The following is a 26,910-nucleotide window of genomic DNA, read 5'->3' on the forward strand; positions in this document are numbered from 1 at the left end:
AAATTGGTGCTTGGCTCATTATGCATAAATGGAGTCAAAATACCATATTTCAATTTTAAGTTATAGCTTTTCTTTTTTATTGATTTGGCATTTCCTTTCTCATATATTTGGGAAAATAAAAAAGTTTTAAATTTGAAGAAAATCGACCAAAACAATTAAAGAGTGTTTTAAAAAGGATCAGATATTGTCACTTTCCCATTCAAAACTTTCCAGTGGTTTTCCGTATAACTCAGAATAGCATCCAAAGTACTTACCCTGACCTCCAACACCTTGTGTAATTTGATTCCTGCTTACCTATCCTACCTTGTTCTTATTCTTCTCCTTATACTTCTCCCACACTTGAGCTTATAATCAATTGATGTTGTATCAGTGTTAATAGGAACTTAGGTATTACTGTGGGGACTATAGTTTTAATAATAAAGGAGTCACTTCTAAACATAATTCTGTTGCCTTCTTTCTTATATTTATTCCTTTCCATTCTGTTTCACTTTATGAAACAGAATACCATAGGCCCCAAATGGTGTCACTTGTGCTAAAGCCTCTGACACCAAGCCTGGATTTAATACTTGACCTAATTGCTGTTTCAACCTCTCCCAGAAACAAAATCTTAAATCAACCAGTCTGGAATTTTCTGGCCAACACCAATGAGGTAATTTGTCAAAGCTAGTCCTCTCCAACCTCCTCCCCATAAAATGAAGAGGCAATCTGCATGATAAAAACCCTTGCCTGTTCTTTTCCCTCCAAAAGAAAATGTTCTGATTTGAAAAGAATCCTTTCTTTTCTTATGTTAATAGCTCCCTTTCCCCACCCTTCTTCCTATAAAAACCTTCCATTTTGTACAACCCCTTGAATACCCTTCTAGTTGCTATGTGAACTGCTATCTGATTCATGAACTGCTTAATAAAGACCAAGTAGATCTCCAAATGTACTCATTTGAATTTTATTTTTTAACAATTAGTTACTTTGGCCAAAAATTTGAAAAGAGTGGTAAATAACTGTATTGGTAAAGGACACATTTTGGGTTTTTTCTGATTTTAATAGAAATGTCTATAGGGTTTCATTATTGTATGGTGTTGGCTATTGCTTTGAGATAGATACCACTTATGATATTATGGACATATCTTCTATTCATAGATTTTACAGTTTTTGTTCAAGAATAGACATTTAATTTATTTTATATGTTCTTAGTATGTATTAAGGTAACTGCACAGTTTTTGTTTGTTGACCCATTGTTGTGTCATAAGAATAGATTTTCTGTTATTTTAACCATATTTGCATTCTTGGGATAAACCTTTTTTGGTAGTGAAAATTCTTCTGTTAAGGAAATTTTGATTCCAATTTATTCTTTTATTATTCAAGAGGTTTACATCTTTGTTTATAAGTGATATTATTCTATACAGTAGTTTCCTTTTTGGCATGTGCAATGTCTCTGTTTTGGATTAGGTACTGTCATTGAGAACACTCTAAGGAAATGAGCCATCTTTGTGGTATTCTCTGAAGTAAATTCATTGGTTCCGTTTCCTCTGGATTACACTTTGTACATAATCAAAAATTTATTATTCCCTTATGCTTTATATAAAAGTTAACTCAAAATGAATCATGATCCTAAATGTAAAACATAAAACTAGAAAAATTTCAGAAAAGCACATGGGAGAAAATCTTGGGGACTTAGGGCTTGGAGAAGTATTCTTAGACATGACACCAAAACAAGAGCCACGTAGTAGGCTGAATAATAGTCCCCACAAAATGTCCAGATCCTAATTCCTGGAAATGTAAATTTATACCCTACGTGGCTAAAGGGACTTCGCAGATATGATTAAGAGAAGGGGAGAGTATCCTAAATAATCTACATAGGCCCAATGTAATAACAAGTGTCCTTATAAGAGGGAGGCAAGAAGATATGAGACAGAGAAGATGTGATAATAGAAGTAGAGGGAGGAGTGATGCCTTTGCTGGAAGAGGGTCATGCATCTGATACAATAGGGACTTGGGTCTGGGAATGGAAAAATACCAGGTGTCTAGGAAGCCAAGTTAAGACCAGGTAGCCAGAGAAAATCAAAACCACTGTTCCTCATGCACAGTTGATCAAGGTTTGACTGCTATATGATCTTCTTGGAATGACAGTAATGAGCAATACCACCATCTTAAAAAAAAATCTATCTTTATTGTTGAAAGTATTACAGATGTCTCCCCTCCATTGATCCCCTCCATCTTGCATCCGCCACCTCCCTGTCCCCCATACCAGGTCTTCCCTGCACTATTGTCTGTGTCCATGGGTTATGCATATATGCATATAAGTTCTTTGATTAATCTCTCCCCACCCACTCCCCCACCCACGCCTGCCCACTGAGATTCATCAGTCTGTTCCATGCTTCCATGTCTCTGGATCTATTTTGTTCATCACTTTATTTTGTTCATTAGATTCCACATATGAGTGAGATCATGTGATACTTGTCTTTCTCTGACTGGCTTATTTCGCTTAACATAATACTCTCCAGGTCCATCCATACTACTGCAAAAAGTAAGATTTACTTCTCTCTTATAGCTGAGTAGTATTCCATTGTGTAAATATACCACAGCTTTTTTATCCACTCATCTACTGATGGGCACTTGGGCTGTTTCCAGATCTTAGCTATTGTAAATTGTGCTGCTATGAACATACAGGTGCATAAATTCTTTCTGATTGGTGTTTCTGGTTTCTTACCACATCTTTTGTTTTGTTGTTGTTGTTGTTGTTGTTTTGTTTTTTTTGTTGTTTATTTGTTTGTTATTGTTTTAATTTTAATTTTTTTCAATTACAGTTGACATTCATATATTATTTTCAGGTGTACAGCATAGTGGTTAGACATTTATATATATAACTTACAAAGTAATTCCCCCCAATAAGTCTAGTACCCACCTGGCACCACACATAGTTATTATAATATTATTGACTATATTCCCTATGCTGCACTTTACATCCCCATGACTAGTCTGTAACTGCCAATTTGTACTTCTTAACTCTATTTGTTTTTGTTCAACTTTCTCAAGGTTTGTCCAGCACCTAAGCTGCTGAGCTTCTGGTTTGAGATGGGCCCAATGCCCTCTGCGCTCCCAAGGAAACACCAGAGATTATCAAGTTCCTCAAGCAGATGGTGGGGGACTTCTGTGGGTGAGAGCCATCCTGTGCTGGATTATATATAGGATATAATATTCTAATGATAAGTCCTCGTTCCTACACAATGTAAGGAAGGCACTGGGGTCTCCTGCCTAGTTTTGCTGAATTAGTAACAGGGAAGAACAGAGGTATAAAATGAGGCCTTTTGTGAGTAGAGCCCTGGGTGAAATCAGGAGTCTCCTGCTGACCATCACTGCATGGGTTTGGGAAAATCATTTTCCCAGCTATAAAATAGAAATTATATCTGACTTCCTGATGTCTCAGAGGCAGTATGAGCATGAATTTTTTTCTTAAATATGTTTTTATTGATTTCAGAGAGAGGGAGAGAGAGATAGAAACATCAGTGATGTGAGTCATTGATCAGCTGCCTCCTGCCCGCCTCCTACTGAGGATCGAGCCTGCAACCCAAGCATGTGCCCTCACTGGGAATTGAACCATGCATGACCTTCTGGTTCATAGGTTGATGCTCAACTGCTGAGCGATGCCAGCTGGCCGAGTATGAGCATGAAGTTTGAAGAGAGGAGAGAGAGAGAGAGAGAGAGAGAGAGAGAGAGGGAGAGAGAAGAGAAACATTATAAATTCTTAAGTGAAAGAAATGTATATACATGTGAAGTATTTTGGGGATCTCTCTCCTGAAAGCTAATTCTTTCCCTTTAATGTGAGGAACACATATGCCTGCTAACAACTGAGCAGCAAAACCACAAAACCACACTGTCCAACATGAGGCTGAGAGAAAGAAGCCAGATGCAAAGGGCCACATACAGTGTGATTCCTTTGCAACCCTGCCATCTTGTCCCCACAGTGAAAGCATGGAGATTTGGATATAGATGCCAAGCAACCCTACAGAAGGAGGAAGTAACCCCACCCTGACATGGAAAATTCCACTCCTGGCCTCTTCACAAGACCCGCTTTTCACGCAAGCTTGCTTTGTCCCCAGCTTATAAAAACAGTCTAGCAGAGCCAGGCCCCAAGCCAGTTCAGAGGACCTTCCTTTCCTTTGTGCTGCCTCCCTTGTGCTCAAGCTTAAGCTTAATACATTCTGCCTGGAAATTATTTGAGGTTTCCTCTCAATTTCAATCTTGGGGAACCCAAGAACCCCAACATCAGTAACAAACTGAGGAATATGAATAGTCTTTAAAAGCCGGAAAAGGTAAAGAATGGATTCTCTCTTAGAGTCTCCAGAAGGAATGCAACCTTGCCAACACCTTGATTTTAGCCCAGTGAGACCCCTTTTCAGGTTTTTCACTTCCAAAATTGTAAGATAATATAGTTGTTTTATGCAATTAAGTTTGTTACAGCTCCAATGTAAACTGATACATTAACAAAAGAAAACTTTTAGTGGGAATTAAAGCATGGGAAGGGAAGATCAGGGTGACTCCAAAGCTCAGTTACATAGGTTACCCTGAGCTTTCTAAAAGGGAAATTTCATGGGTGGAGTGGCCTGGCTCTTTATCTGATTATGTAGCTGGCAGTATGTTTATTTGAGATGGATGTCTCTGAAATGGATGCCTTGGCAATCAAAAAAGGTTAATGTCAGACACTTATATTACAATAAAAAACGGTAATTATCAGGCATTTTTACTCCAGTTTTCCTAATGGCTAATGATATTGAACACCTTTTCATGTGCTTATTTGCTGTCTATAAATCTTCTTCAGTGAAATGTCTCTCCATGACTTTTGCCCATTTTCTAATTGGATTGATTAGATTTTTTTACTGTTGAGAGTTCTTTATATGTTCTAGATACTAGGCTTTGTTGGATATATTTGTTGTTTATAGGTAGTTTCTCTCAGTCTGTAGCTTGTCTTTTCATCCTCCTTAACAGGGCCTTTTGCAGAGAAAATATTTTTAGTTTTGGTGAAGTCCAATTTATCAAATTTTTCTTTTGTTAATGTGAGTATACAATTGCTCCTGCATCATTTATTGAAAAGAGTATTCTTTCCCTCCATTGAATTGTCTTGGCACCCTTGGCAAAAGGCAATTGACCATAAATGTATGGGTTTGCTTCTGGACTCTCAATTCATTCTATTGATATAGAAAGATTTTTAAATTAATGTTATTTTCTCTGAGGCCTAACCTGGGACCACTCTGAGTAGAATCAACGTCATTTTTGCCCACACATATGAACTAATTTAAGTGGGGTGCCATGTGACCTCATTGAGGAAAATTATGTTCATTAATAGGTCTCCAGGAAATGAGAAACAGGAAGTGTGGTGATTGGTGCATTAGAAAGAATTTTGGATTAGAATTAGTAAAACCTGGGTTTGTATGCTATTCAATCCAAAGATATGGACAAGTTACTTAACTTCTGAGTTTTAGCTACCATGAAATGGAGATGATGGCAATTTTGCAGGGCTGGTGTTAGCATTAAGAGACAAAGGTTTTGAAAATAATGGCATGGTTCCTGGTACACAGTAGGTACTTTACATGAAGTAGACTCACAGCTGGTGTATGGTCTTGTGGCTCCCTCCCTTCTGACCCAGGATAGTTATGTGGGATCAGGAGAGATGGGCTCCTCAGTGTGTATCTGTGACATTTCCCACAGTTCTGCTCCTGTCTCCTACACTGTGCAGCAGTTATAGTTCTACTCCCTCACATTTTCTGTCAGGGGCAGTATAAAGGGTAGATGAAAAAGAGGAAAATGGCTCTCCACAGATCAGCTTTCTGGCTAGGTTAAAGGGAAGTACAGTAGTGAACTACAAAGTAGGAAATAGTCATATCTGGTTTTATATATCTAGAGCTTTATTTTAACAAAAGAAATAGCATAACTGCACGTAAAAGTTTTTGTCAGTGCAGAACTGTGTCACAACTGAGGGAATCCTGTCTGCTTAGATCAAGAAACCACAGTTCAGGTCCTTAGTTTACCTTGTGGTGGTCCCCAAATTGTAGGTAAAGGGTCTAGGAGGAAACAAACCATCCCTGTTCTCAACAAGTCTTCTAAGTCTAAACCTAAATAGTGATGGTATCACTAAGGGGCACGGTGTTCTTCGGCTTCTCATTCTTCTGATCAGAGAGTTGGCTGGAGTCAGGGGGAAAAAACATCTGCACAAGACTGCTTGTTCACCTCGGTTGTTGCCCAGTCTTCCCCTGTTCCTCTGGTTCCTTCCCCCAAACTTGACTCATTAAGTACTTTCTGGCTTGATTGGCCTCTTATCTCACACCTGAAATCCTCTCCTCTCCCCAAATTCTTTCTTCTATGTGGCCTTACTTGGATCCCTCAATGCTTTGGGTGTTTAATAATAAGGGAATCCAGCTTCTGTTATATGACTGTCAGCTCCTGGGTCTCAGAAAGGCCATACTGAACTTTGTGCTCGTCAAACAACTTGCGCAGGGCACTGATGTACAGTGTGTGGTATTTGTCCACTGTCTTCTTATTTGGCCTCTTAATCCTGGGGATTGGCAGGGGCTCCCCAACTGTAGGGAAGAAGAGGCAAGGATCAGAGCTCCCTCTCAACTCAAATTGCCCTCCCTCACAGGGGTCCACATACTGAAACTCAGTGTCCCCTTCTTTTGTTTTTCCTTCTGCTCCAACCTCATCCTGTCTCATATTCTCCAAATACCTAATCTCACGCATGCTTCAGAGTATGAGAACAAGCTCAGGAGAGTGCTGAAGGAATGTATGTGAATAATTATGCTCTCATGGCAGCTGTTGAACTCTGTTCCACTGGTGAACGGCCACAACTCTTATCTGTTCCATTGTTGTTCCCACCCTGCCCTCAACCACACCCAATAGAATATCCATTGCCCATCCAAGCTGTGTGCCAGGTTCCTGGGACTTGATGTGTGACTTGGGTGGGGGGAATCAAGGACCAGGGTGGTTCAGAGGTACTGGAAATCTCACCAACAGTGGTAATGGGCAGATTGAAAGGCAGGAAGCCCCAGGATTCTTGAGTGAGGCCTCGGCCATGGAAGGTACAGAAATTTAGTCCCAGAATTTTTTTGAATGTGTCCTGGAAGGTTTTTTGGAAAAACCTTAACCATGTGCCCTCAGGGAAGGTCTCTTGATTGTAAACCTCATTCTCTCCAAATGAATAGGAAGGAACAAGGTGTGCTCTGCAAAGAGAAGGGCAGAAGTGTGAGTTCTCCCAGGAAACTTCCCCCAGTGAAACCCTCACCAAGGTGGGAAACCTGTAAATCTCCCCATTATAGGACAAGATTCCAAGCACCCAAGCATCTTCAGCCTGTGTCTCATTCTTGCCATGCCCCACCCTCCCAACTGAACCCTTTGTGAGGAGCTGCTACACATTTCCCCATAATCAGAAGAAACCAATCTTAGGAAACCTAACTGCCTTTATTGCACCCAGCATCCAGAGTGATCTTAAACTGCGTATCTGGACATGTCGCTCTTCACTTTAAAACTCTTCGAGAGCTCCCCACTTTGTACCACGCTACTTAACATGGTCTTTGTTCTCTAGTTCTGCCTACCTGGCTAGCTTTCCCTCTCCCTACCCCTTCCTTGCAGTCTGCTAAGCCATACTAAGTGTGACAAGCTCTCTCTTGTCTGTGTGTCTTTGTGCATTCTGCTCCCTCTACTGGAAATGCCTTCCTTCTGTCTTCACATGGCCAGTTCTATTTTTCCGTTCAATACTCAGCTCTGATTTCATCCCCTGAAGAAACTTTGACCACCTCCAATTCCCTCCCCCACAATGTAGATTAGGTACCCCTCACCTAATGCTTATCTTTCTCCTGCACTAATACTATCTTAACTCTAGTACATTCATCTTCTTACCTGTCTTACTGATGTTATCTGTCAAGCTGATCAAGTTGGTAACTCTTATCATTTACTTATGAATTCTTAGGGCCTGGCATAGTACCTGATATGAAAAAACCCTGAGTTCTTTCTCCCTTTTGGTCTGATTGGCAAGTCCTAATATTTCAATTCACAATTCAGATGTCACCCACTAATGAAACTTCTACTTTTGGTGAAAGTCTTTCCATCAACCAGTGCTTTCATAGCACTTTGTACATATCTCCATTATAACATGTCATTCATTCAACAAATATTTATTAAGTTCTTTCTATGTGCCAGTATTGTTTTAAGCCCTGGGGATACATCACTGAACACAATGGATTAAAAAATGTCTGTCATCATAGAGTTTACCTTTTATTGAGGGAAGACAGACAATAAACAATAATAACAAATAAATAAAAAACAGATATATAAATAAAAGTAATGATACATAAGCAAATGATAAGTGCAATGGGGAAAAGAGAGCAAGATAGCCAGGATAGACCTTATTGAGAAGAGGGACAGCTAGAGCACAGGCCCTAAGGCAGGAATGTGCACCTTGTTGGAGGATCAGCAAGGAGGTAAGTATAGCTCTAATGGAGTGAACAAGGAGCAGATCAGTAGGTGATGAGGTCAGAGAGGTGGCCAATGGCCAGATTATTTAGGGTCTTGCAGGCTCTTGTAAGGACTTTGGCTTTTGCTTGGAGTGAAATGGGAGTTGTTGGAACATTTGGTGTAGTGACATGATTTGACTCATGTTTAATAGGATCATCCTGATAGAGGAATCATACTTCAACATAATGAAGGCCATATATGACAAACCCATAGTCAGCATCATACTCAATGGGAAAAAACTAAAACTGTTAGCCTTAAGATCAAGAATAAGTCAGGGATGTCTACTTCACCACTCTTATTCAACATAGTTCTGGAAGTCCTAGCCACAGCAATCAGATAAGAAGAAGAAGTAAAAGGTATCCAAATTAGAAAGACAGTAAAACTGTCATTATTTGCAGATGACATGATATTATATATAGAAAACCTTAAAAACTCAACCAAAAAAAATGACTAGGTTTAATAAATGAATTCAGCAAAGTAGCAGAATACAAAATTAATATTCAAAAATTGGTAGCATTTTTATACATCAATAATGAACTATCAGAAAGAAAAATTAAGAAAACAATCCCATTTACTCTTCCAACAACAAAAAAATAAAGTGCCTAGGAATAAATTTAACCAAGGAGGTAAAAGACCTGGACTTGGAAACTTATAAGATACTGAAGAAAGAACAAGTAAGTGGAAGCATATACTTTTTTTATAGATAGAAAAAATTAACATCATTAAAATGTTTATATTATTCAAAACAATCTACAGATTCAACACAATTCCTATTAAAATATCAATGGCGTACCTCACAGATATATAATACATATTCCAAAAATTTATATGGAACCGTAAATACCCTGAATAGCCTCAGTGATCTTGAGAAAGAAGAACAAAGTTGGAGGGATCACACTACCTGGTATCAAACTATATTACAAGACCATAGTAATCAAAACAGCATGGTATTGGCATGAGAACAAGCATGTAAATCAATGGAACAGAATAAAGAGCACAAAAATAAACCGACACCTTTATGGTTAATTAATATTTGACAAAGGAAGCAAGAACATAGAGTGGGGTAACACTCTCTTCAATAAATGGCCTTGGAAAAATTAGATGCACGCAAAAAAATGAAACTGGACCACCAACTTACACCATACACAAGAATAAACTAAAAATGGATTAAAGCCATAAATGTAAGGTGCAAAACCATAAAAATCTTAGAAGGAAACATAGGCAGTAAAATTCAGACATTTCTCATAGCAATATTTTTGTCAATATATCTCTTCAGGCAAGGGAAACAAAAGAAAAAATAAATAAATGGGACTACATAAAACTAAAAACTTTTTGCAGAGCAAAGGAAGCAAAGGAAGCCATCAACAAAATGAAAGGACAACCTACTGAATGGAAGAACATATTTGCCAATGATACATCTGATAAGGGGTTAATATCTAAAATTTATAAAGAACTTTTATACCACTCAACACCAAAACAACAACAACAAAACCCAAAAACAATCCCATTAAAAACTGGGCAAAGGATCTGAACAGACACTTCTCCAAAGAGGACATATAGATGGCCAACAGACATATGAAAAAAAGCTCAACATCATTAATCATCAGAGAAATGCAAATTGAAACCACAATGAGATATTACCTCACACCTATCAGAATGGTGATCATCAATAAATCAACAAGGATGTGGAGAGAAGGGAACCCTTGTGCAGTGCTGGTGGGAATGTAGACTGGTGCAGCCACTGTGGAAAACAGTATGTAGTTTCCTCAAAAAATTAAACATGGAACTGTCTTTTGACCCACAATTCCACTTCTGGGATCTGAAGAAACTCAAAACACTAATTTGAAAGAATGTATGTACCCCTAAGTTTATTGCAGCATTATTTACAATAGCCAAGATTTGGAAGCAGCTCAAGTGCCCATCAGTAGATGAGTGGATAAAAAGCTGTGGTACATTTACACAACGGAATACTACTTGGCTGTAAAAGAGAAGGAAATCTTAGCTTTTGCCACAGCATGGATGGACCTGGAAAGCATTATGCTTAGTGAAATAAGCCAGTCAGAGAAAGACAAGCACCATATGATCTCACTTATATGTGGAATCTAATGAACAAAATAAACTGACAAACAAAATAGAAACAGAGGCATGGATACATGGAACTGACTGACAGCTGTGAAAGGAGAGGGGTTTGGGGGGCTGGATGAAAGAAAGTGAAGGGATTAAGCAAAATTATACATATATATGTGTGTATATATACATGTATATGTGTGTGCATGTGTGTGTGTGTGTGTGTGTGTGTGTGTGTGTATATACATATATATATATATCAGATAGACACAGACAACAGTGTGGTGATATTCAGGGGGGAAAGGGGGTGGAGGTAGGTAGAGGTGGGAAAAGGGGGAATAAATGGGAATGGAAAGATACTTTGCTTGGGGTGATGGACACATGGTGCAGTGTGCAGATGATGGTTTATTGAGTTGTACACTTGAAACCTGTATGGTTTTGTGAACCAATGTTACCCAAATAAATTCAATTTAAAAATAGGATCATCCTGGCTACAGTTGAGAATAGACTCTTGGATGTGGGGGAGACAAAGAGAGAAGCAGAGAGAACTCTTGGGAGACTAATGTAATGATCCAGGGGAGAGGTTATGGTAGTTTAAACTGGGGTGGTAGTTGAGATGGAAAGTGGTTGGCTTTTGGATATATTTTGTAATTATATGCACATATGTCTGTCTTCCCTATTGGACTGAGTTCCTTAAAGGTGAGGACCAGGTCTTATATATATTTTTTATATCCTTAATGCCTAGTGCTATGTCTGACACAGAGTAGGTGTTCAATAACTGCTGAATGTATGCATTCTATTTCTCAAACCAGATTATATGCTCATTGGAGGGCAGTAATCATGCCTTTTTAAAGTGAATTTATTGGAGTGACATTGGTTAATGTAATTATATAGGTTTCAGGTACACAGTTCTACAATACATCATCTGTATATTGTATTGTGTGTTCACCACCTGAAGTCAAGTCTCCTTTCATCACCATTTATCTCCCTACGCCACCCCACCCTACCCCGCCCTCAGTAATCATATCTTATTCATCTTTGCAATCCCCACAGCATCAAGCCTAGTGCCTTCCCTGCCCTGAGTAGGTTCTCTTGCCTCTTGGTTAACAGGCAGATATAGGGTAAATCTGCATTCTCCACACCCCCAGTCTACCAGGCTAATGGGTAGAAGGTAAAAGTCTTCTTCAATTGTTTTTCCTGCAACTTCAAGTAAAAAAGTACCCACCAAAATGTGTCTGGAGGTCAAAACACCTCTGAGGTACAGTGTGAGGAAGTAGAGAGAATTAATTAGAACAAAGAGGGAGCCCTCTCTAACAGGTTTCCAAGGAAGGATACCATTCTGGAGAGGTGCTACAGAGAATCTATGGCACCCAGACAATAGGGCACCATAACTTAGGGACCCACCCTGTCTTCAGTGCTAATTTCACAAAACCTTTATGCTGTTTAAGGAAGATGGTAGAAGCTCCTGGCCGGCACAAGAGGGCTTCAGCAGCTCCACCCACCACGATAACCACAGCATTGCCTGAGCCTTTCTGAGTCAGCAAATACTTCAAGGCCAACTCACTCACGGGGCACACACCTGTGAAACCAAAGAGTTAACAAACTTGGTGTCTGAGGATGGGGTAAGGGGTTCTTCTGTGCTCTTAATGGTGGAGACAGTTCTTCTGTTTCCTGACTGTTGTTTTCACTCTTCTGTCTTTGACCTCTGCATCCTGGGTTACCCTAGTCTGAGGTTGGTCCTTATGTGTTGGGAGTCTATGCTGCTACAGTTGGGGTGACATTGAGTTCCTCTTCCTACTTCCTCTTAATTCAATAGTATTTAAGCCCATCCCTTCCCTCTGTACTCATGAACCACAGCCACCTTCCACTCTCCCCAGGCTGATAGCACTGGAGACTAACCAGAGTTATCTCCCCAGGAGTGATCAGGACTAGCCACCACCAACCTGCTTTCTCCCTACAGCACTTGCTGAAGAGAAGCCATTGGCTGGGGTTTCTGGGGAGTAGGCAGACCCAAGAGCCTGCTCAAATCAAATTGAAATGTAAATGAACCATGGAATAAGGATGGCACCCTGTTGCTCAACAACAGTCACAGAGTCTTTCCTCACTTCTGCTTCCCATCTCCTGGGATAGCAGAAATTGCCTCCAGGCCTCAGTCATTGAAAGAGACCTCTGCTCCAGGTTCATGCCAACCTCAGAGGGGAGCAGAGCCATCCTCTGGGACTCTAGTGTTCCCACCTGGTCCCTCCAGATAAATATATCTTACCTTTTATTATTTCGCTTCAGTTGTTTTCTGGTGTCCAGAGGATGGATATTCATCCAGAGAGAAGGACATTTGTCACAGTACCCTGGCTTGTACCCTGGCATGGGGAGGTTGTTCTTGATTCTGATGGATGTTTATTCTTTATCCCTTGATGTCTTATGCAAGTTTGAAGGGGTTCCCAGGAGATGAAGGTCATGGGCCAGGAAAGTACCAGCTAGTATGAAAGACTTTAAAATGTCTTTAAGACTCCCTGGGATGAGAGCTGCTTTATAAATGACTGGCCAAAAGAAGTGAACTGATATCCCAGAAAGAGTCTGACAAAGTTCATCTGAGCTGCCCATTTCATGACTGATTTCCCCAACAGTTGGGTTTGATATTTGGTTTTTACCTTCTGCTTTCCACTTTGGCTTTGATCCTGAACTCCAGCCTTCTCCTTCTTTCTCTGAATGTATTCTTGGTAACTCTTATGAATGCCCATAATCTACTCTGCTGCCTAACCAAACCCTGCCTCCCAGATCTTGGACAGAACCTGATGCTTAGCCACATACTCCTGTTACTGGTCCAGCATGTTCTGGACTCATTTTTTACTAAGTTCTCTTCCAGCAGGGAGTGAGAATTGGACTGACTCTCAGGGCTTAGTGAGGTTGGAGCCCTGAGGTACATCAGAGGATGGAATGATTTCTTATACTCACCCATTGACATCACATATTCTCTCACAATTGGGATCCAGAAGATCCATTCCAAGGTCCCTACAGAAGGAGTGATGCCTGGGAAAATCCGAGCAAAGCCAGTGGCCTCAGTGGCAAAGTTGATGAAGACACCATAAGAGACAATGCCATGGGGGTGGTTGGCAATGATATAGTTGTGTTTGGGAGAGAGGTCATGAGTCTTCACCAGCTGTTAGAGGGAGACTGAGTCAGAACAGTGGATAGGAAGAAGGAAAAGAAGACATGTGGACTCAGATCCCAGCAGGTAACCTGTGTTTCCCTCGGGGAGCCCAAATCCCTGTTCATTGGGATGTTGCCAGGGGTTATGATGCTCAGAGAGGCTGACTTGGGTTTGTCACTGTGAGGAAAGGCTGCTATCCATCCATCTCCTCACCTGCCCATCCATCTTGGGCCCCTACTCTGCATTATGCCTCTGAGCCTTGATCTTCACTACTGGCCACCAAAACCTTTGAAAACATGAAGCTGAGTGGAGAGAGAGAATGCACCCAGAGGAAGGGGTAGTCACCTTTATTGGGAAATAATTTCGGAAATACTTCCAGAGGGTCCATTTTCGTACCCAAGCTGAACGCCTACCACCTGCGGGTACAGAAGGAAAGGGAAGAGCAGGTGAGATACTGCCAATTCTTCTATCTTTCCAAGAGGCGGAGGGTTCTTCCTACAGTCCTTAGGTCAAAGGAAGGGCATCCTTCTCACACTTCTATATTTCTAGGGCAGAGCTGTAGGTACTGTCCCTGAATCCAACCCCCAAGAAGACATGGGAAGTCCCTGCTCCTCTGGAGCCAGCCAGAAAGGTGATAGACAAATAGTGTGAGGCTGGGCACCTGTCCAGGAACATCAACCTTTTCATTCTTCCTGGGAAGCCTGGCAGAGACTTCTGTTCCATGCTGAGCTTCACTGTCCTCTCTCCCTCCCCTTCCCCTTCCTCCTTTGTACCTCCCCCTCTCTACTCCTCGCCATCACCCCTTCCTTTCCCTTTCCCTTTCCCTTTCCCTTTCCCTTTCCCTTTCCCTTTCCCTTTCCCTTTCCCTTTCCCTTTCCCTTTCCCTTTCCCTTTCCCTTTCCCTTTCCCTTTCCCTTTCCCTTTCCCTTTCTTTTCTCTCCACACTCCTCTCTCTGCCTCTCTCACTCTCTCTTTCCACCTCCCTCTCCTGTGGGTACATCCTTGGCACAGACATCCTGTGTCTCTTACCTTGACTGTGGGTGTTCCAATCATAGGCGAGCCAGGCTAAGGTGAGCACAGACAAGGTCCAGAACTTAGTGAATACCAGAAAGTAGGGTACAAGGAGAATGGGAATAGCTCCTGAGGGGACACAAAGGGTTCATGCCCTTCAGTTCTCTTCAAGTTTAATATACCTCTCATAACTGTGATCTTTACTCTATACTGAAGGAGCAGACCAAGGCTTGTTTGAGACCCATCTCCCCCTCTCCCCTAGTCCCCACCCAGCTCTTCTGTGGTCCAGGCTGGCTGTTGAGTCCCTGAATCTGGGTTCCCCTGATGGTTGAGATCTTAACTGAGGAAACAGCAGAACTATGTTAGCACATTCAGTGGAGAAGGATTGCCTGCAGTGCACAGGCTGTTTGTTGCTGAAAGGAAAACTTTTTAGAAACTGCTCTTTACTGAGTTCAATTTTGTCCCATTCAAAACGTCTCAAAGGTTCATAAGGGAAAAATGATATATGTTAGCAAAGGGCCACAGCAGTGAAATGCAAATGTGGTGTACCTTACAGCAGTGGGGATTGAATTCCATTTTAAAATATGCATTCATGAGAAAGGGACTAAGTACACATATTGTGATTAAAAAAAAAGACCCAGCTAAGGGAATGACTTTTTTGACCAGGTAGAAAAAAATTCAGAGAAAGAGAAGAAAATCAAGAGTTACTTACACGTAGCTTCGTCTCTTGCATTTTGAGATGAAAATAACATAGACAAAAATAACAAACAAAAAAAGACAGAATGGCATGTTATGGAGTAGAAGAAACCTTAGTGATGGGCTGAATTCCCCTTATAAGGATTGACTGGGTTTTAAGGGTGGAGATTTTAGGGGAGGTCCCAGGGGAAGATCTCAATAGAATATTCAGCAGTTTTCCAGGTGTGTCCTTTCAGGTTTGTGGTCTCCACTGGCATCAGGGTAGGGGTCATTATTCAGTACAGCTGGTCCTGAGGTCAGCTGTGGCTGGTTTTGTTGCTTACCTGGGCCTGGAGCTGAAATACAGCTGAAGCCTATATGTTCTCTCTAGGGAGGAAAGGTCAGGGATTCCAACCCGCCTGACCAGTGATATGCTAGGGGAAGAAAGGTCATTCTGGAGGCGAGGCCACACTCTACAATTGTGCTTTCCTAGGCACCTGAGGCTTTCTGCCCTGATGACGTTCTATACCTGGTCCATCATCCTTGCTCTGCTCACATCTGTCTAACCGCCTACCACAGTTTGAATGACGGTTGTTCTGTAGTTTAGTTGTAGTTTTGATATGGTTATGGGAGGATGCAAGTACTGTGTTTACCTATGCCGGCATCTTGACTGGAAGTCCTGGCCAATTCATTTTTGACAAAGATACAAAGCAATTCAATGGAGGAAGGGTAGTCTTTTCAACAAATGATGTTGGAACAGTTCGATATTCATATGTAGTAAGTAAACCTTGACCAAAACCTCACATTTTATTAAGAAATTAACTCAAAATTGATCATAGATCTAAATGTAAAACACAAAATTGTAAAACTCTTAGTAAAAAACAAAGGAGAAACCCTTTATGATCCATGGTTAGATAAAGAGTCCTTGGATTTGACATCAAAAGCACAATCTGAAAAAAAACAAAAACCCAAGGGAGCTGCCATAAGACTGTCAGCTGAATTCTCAACAGAAACTTTACAGGCCAGAAGGGACTGGCAAGAAATATTCAAAGTGATGAAAAGCAAGGACCTATAAATAAGATTACTCTACGCAGCAAAACTATCATTTAGAATTGAAAGACATATAAAGAGCTTCCCAAGCAAAGAAAAGCTAAAGGAGTTCATCACCACCAAACCAGTATTACATGAAATGTTAAAGAGTCTTCTTTAAGCAAAAGAAGGAAAAAAAAAGATAAAAAAAATATGAACAATAAAATGGCAATAAATACATATCTATCAAAAATTTAATCTAAAAAACAAAATAAATGAAAAAGCAGAACAAAAACAGACTCATAGATACAGAGAACATTTAAAAAATATTTTTTCTTGATTTTGAGAGAGAGAGAGGAAGGGAGAGAGAGAAACATCAATATGAGAGTGAAACATCAATCAGCTACCAGGGCATGTGCCCTCACCAAGAATCAAACAGGCAATGCCCAACCAACAGAGCCACATTGGCCAGGGCCATATAGAGAATATTTTGACAGTTGTCAGATTGGAGGGTATTGGGGAATGAGTGAAAAGGTGAAGAGATTAAGAAGCACAAATTGGTAGAATATAAATTCTGTAGAATAGTCATGGGGATGTAAAGTATAGCATAGGGAATATAGTCGGGAATATTCTAATAACTATGTATGGTGTGAGATGGGTACTAGATTTATTGGGATGATCACTTTGTAAGTTATATAAATGTCTAATTGCTGGGGTGTACATCTGAAACTAATATAATATTGTATGTCAACTGTTATTGAAAAATTTTTTAAATGATTTAAATTTTAAAAATTCAGTAAAATAAAAAATAAAATTAAGAGGTATGCTTGACACAATGAAGCTAATCATCCTAAGCTTCAAAAAAACCTCAACAATTGGCCATATTCATGTGGATCTATTTCTGAACTCTATATTCTGTTCCATTGATCACTATGTCTATCCCCTTACCAATAATCACTGTCTTGATTTCTGTAGTTTCTGGCCTGCAAAGTTTCTGTTGAGAAATCAGGTGACAGTCTTATGGCAGCTCCCTTGCAGGTAACTAACTGCCTTTCTTTTGCTGCTTTTAAGATTCTCTCTTTGTCTTTAACCTTTGGCATTTTAATTATGATGTGTCTTGGTGTGGCCTCTGTGAGCTCATCTTGCATGGGACTCTGACTTTCCTGGAGTCTTAAGATCAGATAGTGTGATTCCTCCAACTTTATTATTTTTCAAAATTGTTTTAGCTATTGTAGTTCTTCTATTTTTCTATATAAATTTTGTCTATGTCTACAAAAACTCCAGATGGGAGTTTTAAAATTAAACATTTTCTTTTGAAAAAACTTTATATCAACAGAAAATTTGCAAGAGTATATATATTTTTTTTAATTCTCACCCAAGGATATATTTTCCACTGCTTTTCAGAGAGAGTGGAACGGAGAGAGAGAGAGAAACATCAATGTGAGAGAGACACATTGATTGGTTGCCTCCTGCACATGCCCCAACCAGAGCTGGGGATGGAGCCTGCAACCCAGGTATGTGCCCTTGGCCGGAATCGAACCAGGGACCCTTCAGTCAATGGGCTGATGCTTTCACCACTGAGCAAACCTGGCTAGGGCTGCAAGAATATTTTAATAAAATTCCATATAACCTTCACCTAGATCTACCCCTCCTTAACATTTTACATTTGATTTATCTCTAAATATAAATATATATAAATATATGTTTGTATTTGAGAGTATATTGCAGAGACAACAACACTTTACCCCTAAATACCTGTGTGTATTTTCTAAAAACAAAGACATTCTCTTCCCTTATAGCACTGATAGTGCTATTATCAAATTTGGAAAATTTTAATATTTATGCAAAACTCTTATCTAATACACTCTACTGGGACTTTTATTTGAATTGCATTACATTTATAGATTTGGGGAGAATTGACATCTTTACTATACTGAGTCTTCCAATCATGAATACAGTATATCTATTTAGGTGTTTAATTGTATTCATTAGCATTTGGTAGTTTTCAGCCTACAAATACCGTAAAGGTTTTGTTAAATCTATTCATTTTTTGGAAGTATTGAAATGATATTGTTTTTTAAATTTCTATTTTAAATTTTTCTCTGCTAGTATGTAGAAATGTGGTTAATTTTAATACGTGATCTTGTATCCTGTCACTTTACTAACCTCATTTGTTAGTTCTTGGAGGTTTTTTTGTTTTTAGTAAATTCCTTGGGATTTTCTACACAATCATGTCATCTGTAATTAGGGCAGTTTTAGATTTTTTTTTTTTTTTTTTTCAATTTGTATGCTTTTCTATGTATTTTTTTCTTCTTGTCTTATTGCCATTGCTAGGACTTTTAGTGTGATGTTGAATACAAATGGTGGGAGTGGACATCTTGCTTTGCTCCCAATCTTAGGAGGAAAGCTTTCAGTCTTTCACCATTAGCATAATGTTAACTTCAGGGGTTTTTTGTAGATGTTCTTTATCAAGTTGAAGAAGTTTCCTTCTATTCCTAGTTTGCTGAGAGTTTTTATCTTGATTGAAATTGATGTCTGTCAATTGCTTTTTCTACATCAGTGGATATGATTGTGTATTTTTTCTTTCTTGGATGGTTAATAGAGTAGTTTACATTGATTTTCAAATATTTACACTTGCATTCCTGGAATAAAGCTCACTTGGTCGTGGCATATTATGCCTTGTAAATATTGCTGGATTCAATTTGCTAGAATTTTGTTGAGGATTTTGCATTATATTCACGAGGAATAGTGGCCTATAGTTTTTTTGGGTTTTTTTGTACTGTTTTTGTCTGGCCTTGGTATCAGTGTTTAGCCTCATAAATGAGTTGGCAAGTGTTCCTTCCTATTCTGTTTTCTGGATAAGATTGTGTAGAATCTGTGATATATATTCTTTAAATTGTTTGGTGGAATCCATTTGGGCCTGCAGATTTCTGTTTTGGAAGGTTTTTAACCTTCCATGATTAATATTTAATTTAATTTAATTAGTAGTTATAGATTACCTATTTTATCTATGCTGAGTTTTGGTTGTTTGTAATTTTTGAGGGCCTCCAAATACAATTGCTAATTTGTCTATTTTTCTTTTCAGTTCTGTCAGTTCTTTTTTCATATATTTTGAAGTTCTATTGTTAGGTGCATACACAGTTAAGATAGTTATGTCTTCTTGGTGAATTGACACTTTTATTATTATGTAATGTCCCTCTTTATCTCTGGTCCTTTCTTAAACCTGTACAGCCTCAAATTACTAATGATTACTAACTTAAGTTAGAGATGGTACCAATATGAATCTAAGTTTGTCCTCTCTTCAAGTCATTTCTGATTTGTCCCACTTGTTCACTTTCCCCATATAGTAATAGCCAATATTTATTGTACACTCATTATGTAAAACTGTTTTACATGCATATTTTATTTAATCTTTGTAAAGACCCTATTAGGATAGTAATTCTCTCTCTCTCTTTTTTTTTTTTCTTTTTTAAATATATCTTTATTGATTTCAGAGAGAGGAAAGGAGAGGGAGAGAGAGAGACAGAAACATCAACGACAAGAGAGTCATTGACCGAGCCCGCAACCCAAGCATGTGCCCTGACTGGGAATCGAACCCCGATCGCCTGGATCCTAGGTCAACGCTCAACCGCTGAGCCACGCCCGGCCGGGCAGGATAGTAATTCTCATTTGTGGATGAGCAACTCAGTCTAAGAGATGTTAAATATCCACCCGAGGTCACACAGCTAGCTGGTGGGGAAGCCAGAGTTAAGAATGCAGATTGTCTTACTCCAGGGATTATACCCTTAACCATTAAGCTGTTATTATTGCTTCCTGTCAGTTCTGTCTTCCAAACATCTTTCAAATTATCCTTTTCCTCACCTCCATGCTACTACCTGGTCCAAACCACCATTCTCTCTCTCCTGGGTGACTATCACTGTTTCCTAAATAAGCCTTGTGCTTCCATTTGAGCCATGACATAGCAGCACGCTGAATGCAAATCACACTCCATTCCTCTGCAGCATATAGCCAAAAATGGCTGGTTTATCAAGAGGCATTCTGAGGCTTTGTGATTACTTAGTAGATTCGAGTTAACTATAGATATAAGAAGCTGTGGGAACAAATGTTAATTTAATAATTTCACAACTAACACAGCTTCCCATGACTCTTAGGATCAAGTACAGTCTTGTAACCTTGGTTTCAAAGGCCCTCCGTGATGGAGCCCTGGCCACCCCCTTGTTCTCTGCATTCCACCATACTGTTCTGTCCGTTCCTTCAACTCATTTTCCTCTCTAGCCTCTGTTGTCCCTTTTACTTAGAAGATTCTTTCCTCAGCTCTTTGCCTGTCTAGTTCCTATTCATCTTTCAGGCCTCAGGAGAAATGTCACAGTTTCAATATTTTGGAGCTGTTGTTGACTTCTCTCCCTTTCCAAAAAAAAAAAAAAGAAAAAAGAAAATCTCTCTAATTCATCCTCCTGCCTCTGTCTCCATTGCTACTTCTTTGGTCCAGGACTTGATCTCCTCTGGTCTAGACTGCAGTCGGGTGTCTGCTCTTGGCCTGCTGGTCTCCTCCTCTCCAGTCCATTTTACATGCTACTGCCAGATAATTTTTTAAAGCACAGTCATAATGTTGCTTGCCTTCTCTGAAACCTTCAATGTCTTCCCACTGCTGACAGAATAAAATCTGAACATGTTAGCCTGGCATTTAAGGCCCTCCATGGGCTAGCCCCCCTCATCTTCCTTGCCTCATCTCTCAGTACCTGCACTCACATCCCTCATGCTTTAGCCCATTATTCCTCAAAGTGTGGTCCCATACCACTGTAAGGACACTAGATGGTGTGAGTTGGTGTATGGATAAAAAGTTATTTTAACGTGTAATGAATAAAAGTGAATTCATGGTAATGATATAAAGTTTCTTGTTAAAATACATAAATTTTGGTTACAGAAATGAGTCAATTTGGAAAAAAATGTTAAATAATAATAGCATAGGAGGTACTCAGCCATGGAAAGAATCAGAAGGTGGGATGCAAATGGCTGAAGTATGGGAAACAAGGGCTCAACCACTTTAGTTTACTCCCTATTCCTTCAGCCCACCATGCAATTTCAGATCCTTATGCCTTTGGGAATGCTGTTCTTATTCTGACTACCCCCTCCCCAAGTTTCTGCCTATCAAAATTCTCTCAACCTTTAAGGCTTAGCTCACATGATACCTCTTTGGTGATATCTTTGCTGCTTCTCTGGTCAGAATTAAGGGCTTCCTCTTCCACACATCCACAGCACATTACTTATGCTTCTACTTGCCCTGTTTGATTTTGGTGCTTGTGTAGTTCATACCTTACATGTCTGGCCCTTCCCCTACTAAACAATAAGCTTATTGAAAACAGCTGTTAGCACAGTGCCAAGCAGAGGCGAGAAGACTTATGATAAAATCTGTTATGCTAAATTGTAGCACTAGTAGAAGTTTGATTTCAAAATTCTCCAGGGGCAGGTGAAAACTTACAGTAAGAGAAACCACCAATGCCTTTATTCCAAGCAAGGAAAGGCCTTGTGAGGCTCCAGGGTGTGCATGTGTGTGTAAAGCTATAGGCAACCAGTTGTTTCCAGTGTAAAGCAAAGACCCAGCATTCTAATCAAAGCCTTCCAAGAACATAGCTGGTGTGTCTGAGATGAATTTATGTGGTTTTTTGGTTACTTATTGGATCCAAATTAACTATAGATCTAAGAACCTGTGGGAATTGAAAGTAATTTAATAATTCAATAAACATTGAATGAGCACACCTCATGTGAAATCTCTGTGCTAGAGGCAATGGGGACAGGGTTGGGGACTGGAAGGAGGAGGGTGAAGAGAATAAATATGAAAATAATTAAAATAATTTAAGTATGGTAATTGGTACCATGTATCCAGCATTTTCAATTAAGAAGCTCTGTTCAGCACCTAATGTACATTATCTCACTTAATCATCTCATGACCTTGAGAGATAGATAATTTTATCACCCCTGTTTTACACATGAAGAAACTGAGGCTCAGAGAGGTCATGTACCTTCACTCCAAGCTTTAGGGGGAAAAGAATGTAGCATTTGTTAAGTCTTTATTATATGCCAAGAGCTATTTTAAGCACTATGTGTGTGTTAACTCATATTAATACATGTAGAAAATAAAGTTCTTGCCTTCCAGAAATTCATAGTCTAGTGGGAAAGACTGATACCATAAATAATGAATACATCCCAGAGAGTGAGAACTATGTAGTCAGAGCTCAAATGTCATTCTATGGGAACCCAAGGAAAAGACTATTCCTTACCACTGGGGAACCAAGAAAGGCTTCTTGTAGAAGGCAAGATTTAAGTTGAATTTTGGAAGAAGAATAGGATTTTGACATACAGATTAGTGAAGGAAGAGCTTTCCATGCACAAGGAAGAACTTGAACAAAGGCCTGGAGATGGAGGAGTCCAAAGCCCGTGAGTAACACGATAACCTCCAAACGTACAGGGAATCTGGGAAGTCATGGAATAAGAGATGAAGCTGGGAAAGAAGCTTAAAAAAAAAAAGTGTTGGCAATGATGTGGAGAAATTGAAACTCTAGTGCACTGTTGGTGGGAATGTAAAATTGTGCAGCTGCTATGGAAAACAGTATGGAAATACTTCAAAAAAAATTTAAATGGAATTACCACATGACCCAGGAATTCCACTTATAGGTATATATCAAAAATAATTGAAAGCAGGTCTTAAAGAGATATTTGAACATCCATGTTCATAGCAGCACTATTCACAATAGCCAAGAGATGACAGCAACCCAAGGGTCCATCTATTGAGGAATGGATAAACAAAATGTGATATATACAGACAATGGAATATTATTCAGCCTTAAAAAGGAAAAAAAAATCCTGTCACACGCTACAATATGGATGAATCTTGAACACATTGTGTTAAGTGAAATAAGCCAGTCACCAAAGAACAAATAGTGTATGATTCCACTTATATGAAAGTACCCAGGGTAGTCAAATTCACAGAGACAGAAAGTAGAAGGGTGGTTGCCAGGGGCCAGGGGGAGGGAAGAATGGGGATTATTGTTTAATGGGTACAGAGTTTTAGGTTTACAAGATGAAAAATTTCTGTTGATGGATGGTGGTGATGGTTGCATAACACTGTGAATGTACTTAATGCCACTGAACTGGACACTTAAAAATGGTTAAGATGGTAGCTTTTATGTTATGTGTATTTTACCATGATTTTTTAAAGCTTTAAAAAATGCAGGTCAAAGAAAACAATCACATTTATTATTAGTGTTTTTACTTAAGATAAATCAAAGCCATCATTTGTCCCTGACATCCTCAGTTCACTCCTCCAGCTCTTTCAGGATGACTGGAGTCTGGTAAGATTGGGGGTGGGCATTACCAGGAGGCAAACTCTCACCTTCTTGGACACTTACATAGTCAGTGTTGGATATACCTTCTACCCTATCCCTGTCCAGAGAGAGTATCTTTTGAGAGGGGAAAGGAAGAGAGAAAAAACGCTTAAAAAGAAATCATTTTCTGGGAGAAAAGTAAGCACATTTTATTGAGGAGAGCTCCCCAGAAGAGCCAGAACAATCTGGGCCCTTGGGTTCAAATACCATACAAAAGCTTTCTGTGGTGGGACAGACCCCATACCTAAAAAGGTCAGCTCACACAGCTTTTTCTCTCTTGACCTCCTTTCCCTGCCCTCTTTGCCCACTCTTTCTGGGATCCAGACTTGAAATGGTGGCTGCCATCATGATGCTAAATCTCTGAGGACATTCCTGTGCTCCTCACTTTCCTAGCTAAGGTCTGGAACTTGTCAAAGGAGTCTTTTTGAAGAAGTTAAGAAAAACACAAAGGAAAACAAGAAGAAAAAATGAAAGACTAGAAACAAATACATTTACAGAAAAATTGCTTCCTTCTCTTATTACCAGAGTCATGCCATTGATGGACTAAGAGCTCGGCATAGTTTGACTTCAATAAGGCTCAATAAATCTTCATCTTTTGGGGGCAATGGGCCCCTTTGGCAGTCTGGTGAAGCCTATGGACCCTTCTCTGGATTGTATTTTTAAATGCACAAAATAAAATACAGATTTACAAAGGAAACTCAACATATTGAAGCACAGTTATCAAAACATTACCAAAAAAATGTGATCTGGTAACATGGGCTCATTGATTTATGCATTAAATAACCAGGCCTAATGGTAGTTCAAATAACTGTAAGAATTTCTGAAGCAGTCACGAGCATAAATAAAATGTCAAGATGCCTGCAGCAACTGGCACATGATGTGCACATCTTTGCAATGTCTATTAGTGACACATTCACAGGTACTGCTAACGCTTCTGTGGTTTGTTGCCTACACTCATCATTCCATTTGAAATTAGTGAAATTAAAGAGATAATTTTTTCCATCCAAATTCAAAGTTGCACCCAGCCGGTGTGGCTCAGCAGTTGAGCATCAAGATCCCGGTTCAATTCCCTGTCAGGGTACATGCCTGGGTTGGGGGCTTGGTCCTCAGTAGGGAGCGTGCAGGAGGCAGCCAATCGATGACTCTCTCATCAATTCTATCTCTTTCTCCCTCTCCCTTCCTCCCTCTGAAATCATTAAAAAAGAAAAAAAATTCAAAATTGCCCACACCCCCGATTTGAGGTCCTGTTTAAGAACCTCTACTCTAAGGGGTTATACAGCTGTCCATGGATTGGAATAGGCTGCCTCCTACTTGTCTCACCCTTCAGGATGACATTTCTCCCTGCCCAGTTTCCAAGCTTGCCCTTTAATTGGCTGCTGACAAAGCTCTGGTTTCTGTCTGGGAGTCCATTGAACAGCTGGCCTTTTCTCAAAATTCTGTCTAATGAGTTACTCAGGCAGCCCTGAGATTTTCCAAATTCTTTCACCATTGCCTTATACTGGGAAATCACCTTACACCTACCTAATAATACCAATGCTGCAAGTCACTACCACCTTTGCCCCAGTCTGTGAATCTGACTCTGAACTAGAGGGGGCAGTCCTGAGAAGGCTGGGGTGATATTCAAACTAGAACAACTATAGCCTCATTCCTGGCCTTCACACCCCTCAGTTGGGAGGAGAGAAATCCAGTGAACTCAGCAGTAGTGAGTGAGGAGGCACAGTCCTTCCCAGGGGGAGGGGGCCAACCAAATAATAGTCTCTTTGAAGCCCTCCTCATCTGTGAATTCCTGGCCTCTTTCTTGGCCTGTTTCCATGTGCTCTCTAGCTCCTGGGGTTCACTCACCTAAAAATATGAAGACTGGGATCCACTGAAGAACAGAGAGGGTTTGGAGGATCTCCTGAAGATTCTGTCGGGAGAGGAAAACCATGACTATGGTGCTGTTCTGCTGTGGCAAGAAGCCCAAACGGAAGGCCAGTGCCTGTAAAGCTGAGGTGCTTGCAGGTGCTTTGCTTTAATCTGTTATCACTGAGTCCCTTTAGCTGCTAGAGGTTTTAGGGTTGGCCTAAACTTTCCTCCAGTCTTCCCTGTTTCTCTGCCCCGCCTCAACTTCCTACACACATCAGATTTCAGATCCTACTATCTAATCTCCCTAATATACATATATTCTTTCTCCATGTGTGTTCAAGTGCAATGAGGTAGAAATAGCCTTGAGGTGGTTCTAGCTGTGTGTGTGTGTGTGTGGGGGGGGTTACCTGATAAATTAGTGCAGAAAAAAGAATGGCTTAGGCCTCAAATGGGACCTCTGAAAGCAACCTGCTACCTTTCACTGCTTAAGAAAGGGACCTGGTGACCACATTTGTTTCTGTCCTAGTGGCTGCTCTTTGCCTCCTCCTGCTGAGAGGTCTTTTTCTGCATGGATATCTATACTTCTCAAATCCTTCCTTGTGCATCTATTCCCAGGGGCTCTGTATCAGTGGCCAGATACCATATGATAGAGTGGGAAAGCACTGCACAGAGAGCAGACCTAGGTTCCAGTCCTAGCTCCACCATGTTTTTCCCATGACACCTTTGGAAATTGCTCATCTCTCTAGATCTCAGTTTAACCATTCATTGTTGGGAGGCAGTTTAGTGGTTAGGGGCATGGAGTTGAGAGCCAGATAGCAGGATTCAAATATCAGCTCTGCCAATTACAAACTGGTGAAGCTTTGTGCCTCAGTTTCCCCTATCTATAAAATGGCAATAATAACAGTACCTATTTCATAGGGTTGTTCTGAGGAGTAAATGAGTGGATGAATATAAAGTGCTTCGCACAGAGCCTGGCACATAGTAGGAATTAGGTAACTGTTTCCTGTTGTTATTATTTGTTTAGTTCTATTAATGTCTAGGTTCCAGGGTAAGAGGCTTTCTTCTGCATACCAGCCTCTGCAAAATTAAAGATTATCCCCAGGTCCCAGACCTCTGGATTCATTTTTTTCCTGTAATTATCTATTGAGTGACTGCTGTTTGCCATACTGTATTGTAGGTTCTGAGGATTGAGTGGAGAAGATGGACATGACTCATACCTTCAACGAACTTACAGTCTAGTGGAGGAGACAGACT

The 26,910-nt window shown here is 40.1% G+C and overlaps 1 protein-coding gene across 1 annotated transcript; it reads right to left on the reverse strand.

Moving 5' to 3' along the window:
- Nucleotides 1–6,414: 6,414 nt before the first annotated feature.
- Nucleotides 6,415–25,738, reverse strand: DGAT2L6 (diacylglycerol O-acyltransferase 2 like 6; the record flags this gene model as incomplete). Its single annotated transcript, XM_081126060.1, has 7 exons — nucleotides 6,415–6,569; nucleotides 6,997–7,208; nucleotides 11,971–12,145; nucleotides 13,519–13,723; nucleotides 14,060–14,130; nucleotides 14,744–14,854; nucleotides 25,654–25,738. 7 exons carry the CDS (start codon nucleotides 25,736–25,738, stop codon nucleotides 6,415–6,417), a joined length of 1,014 nt encoding a protein of 337 aa, XP_080982186.1.
- Nucleotides 25,739–26,910: the final 1,172 nt, after the last annotated feature.

Source organism: Miniopterus schreibersii (genome assembly GCF_964146895.1).
Source record: "Miniopterus schreibersii genome assembly, chromosome: X".
NCBI classification, from domain to species: domain Eukaryota; kingdom Metazoa; phylum Chordata; class Mammalia; order Chiroptera; family Miniopteridae; genus Miniopterus; species Miniopterus schreibersii.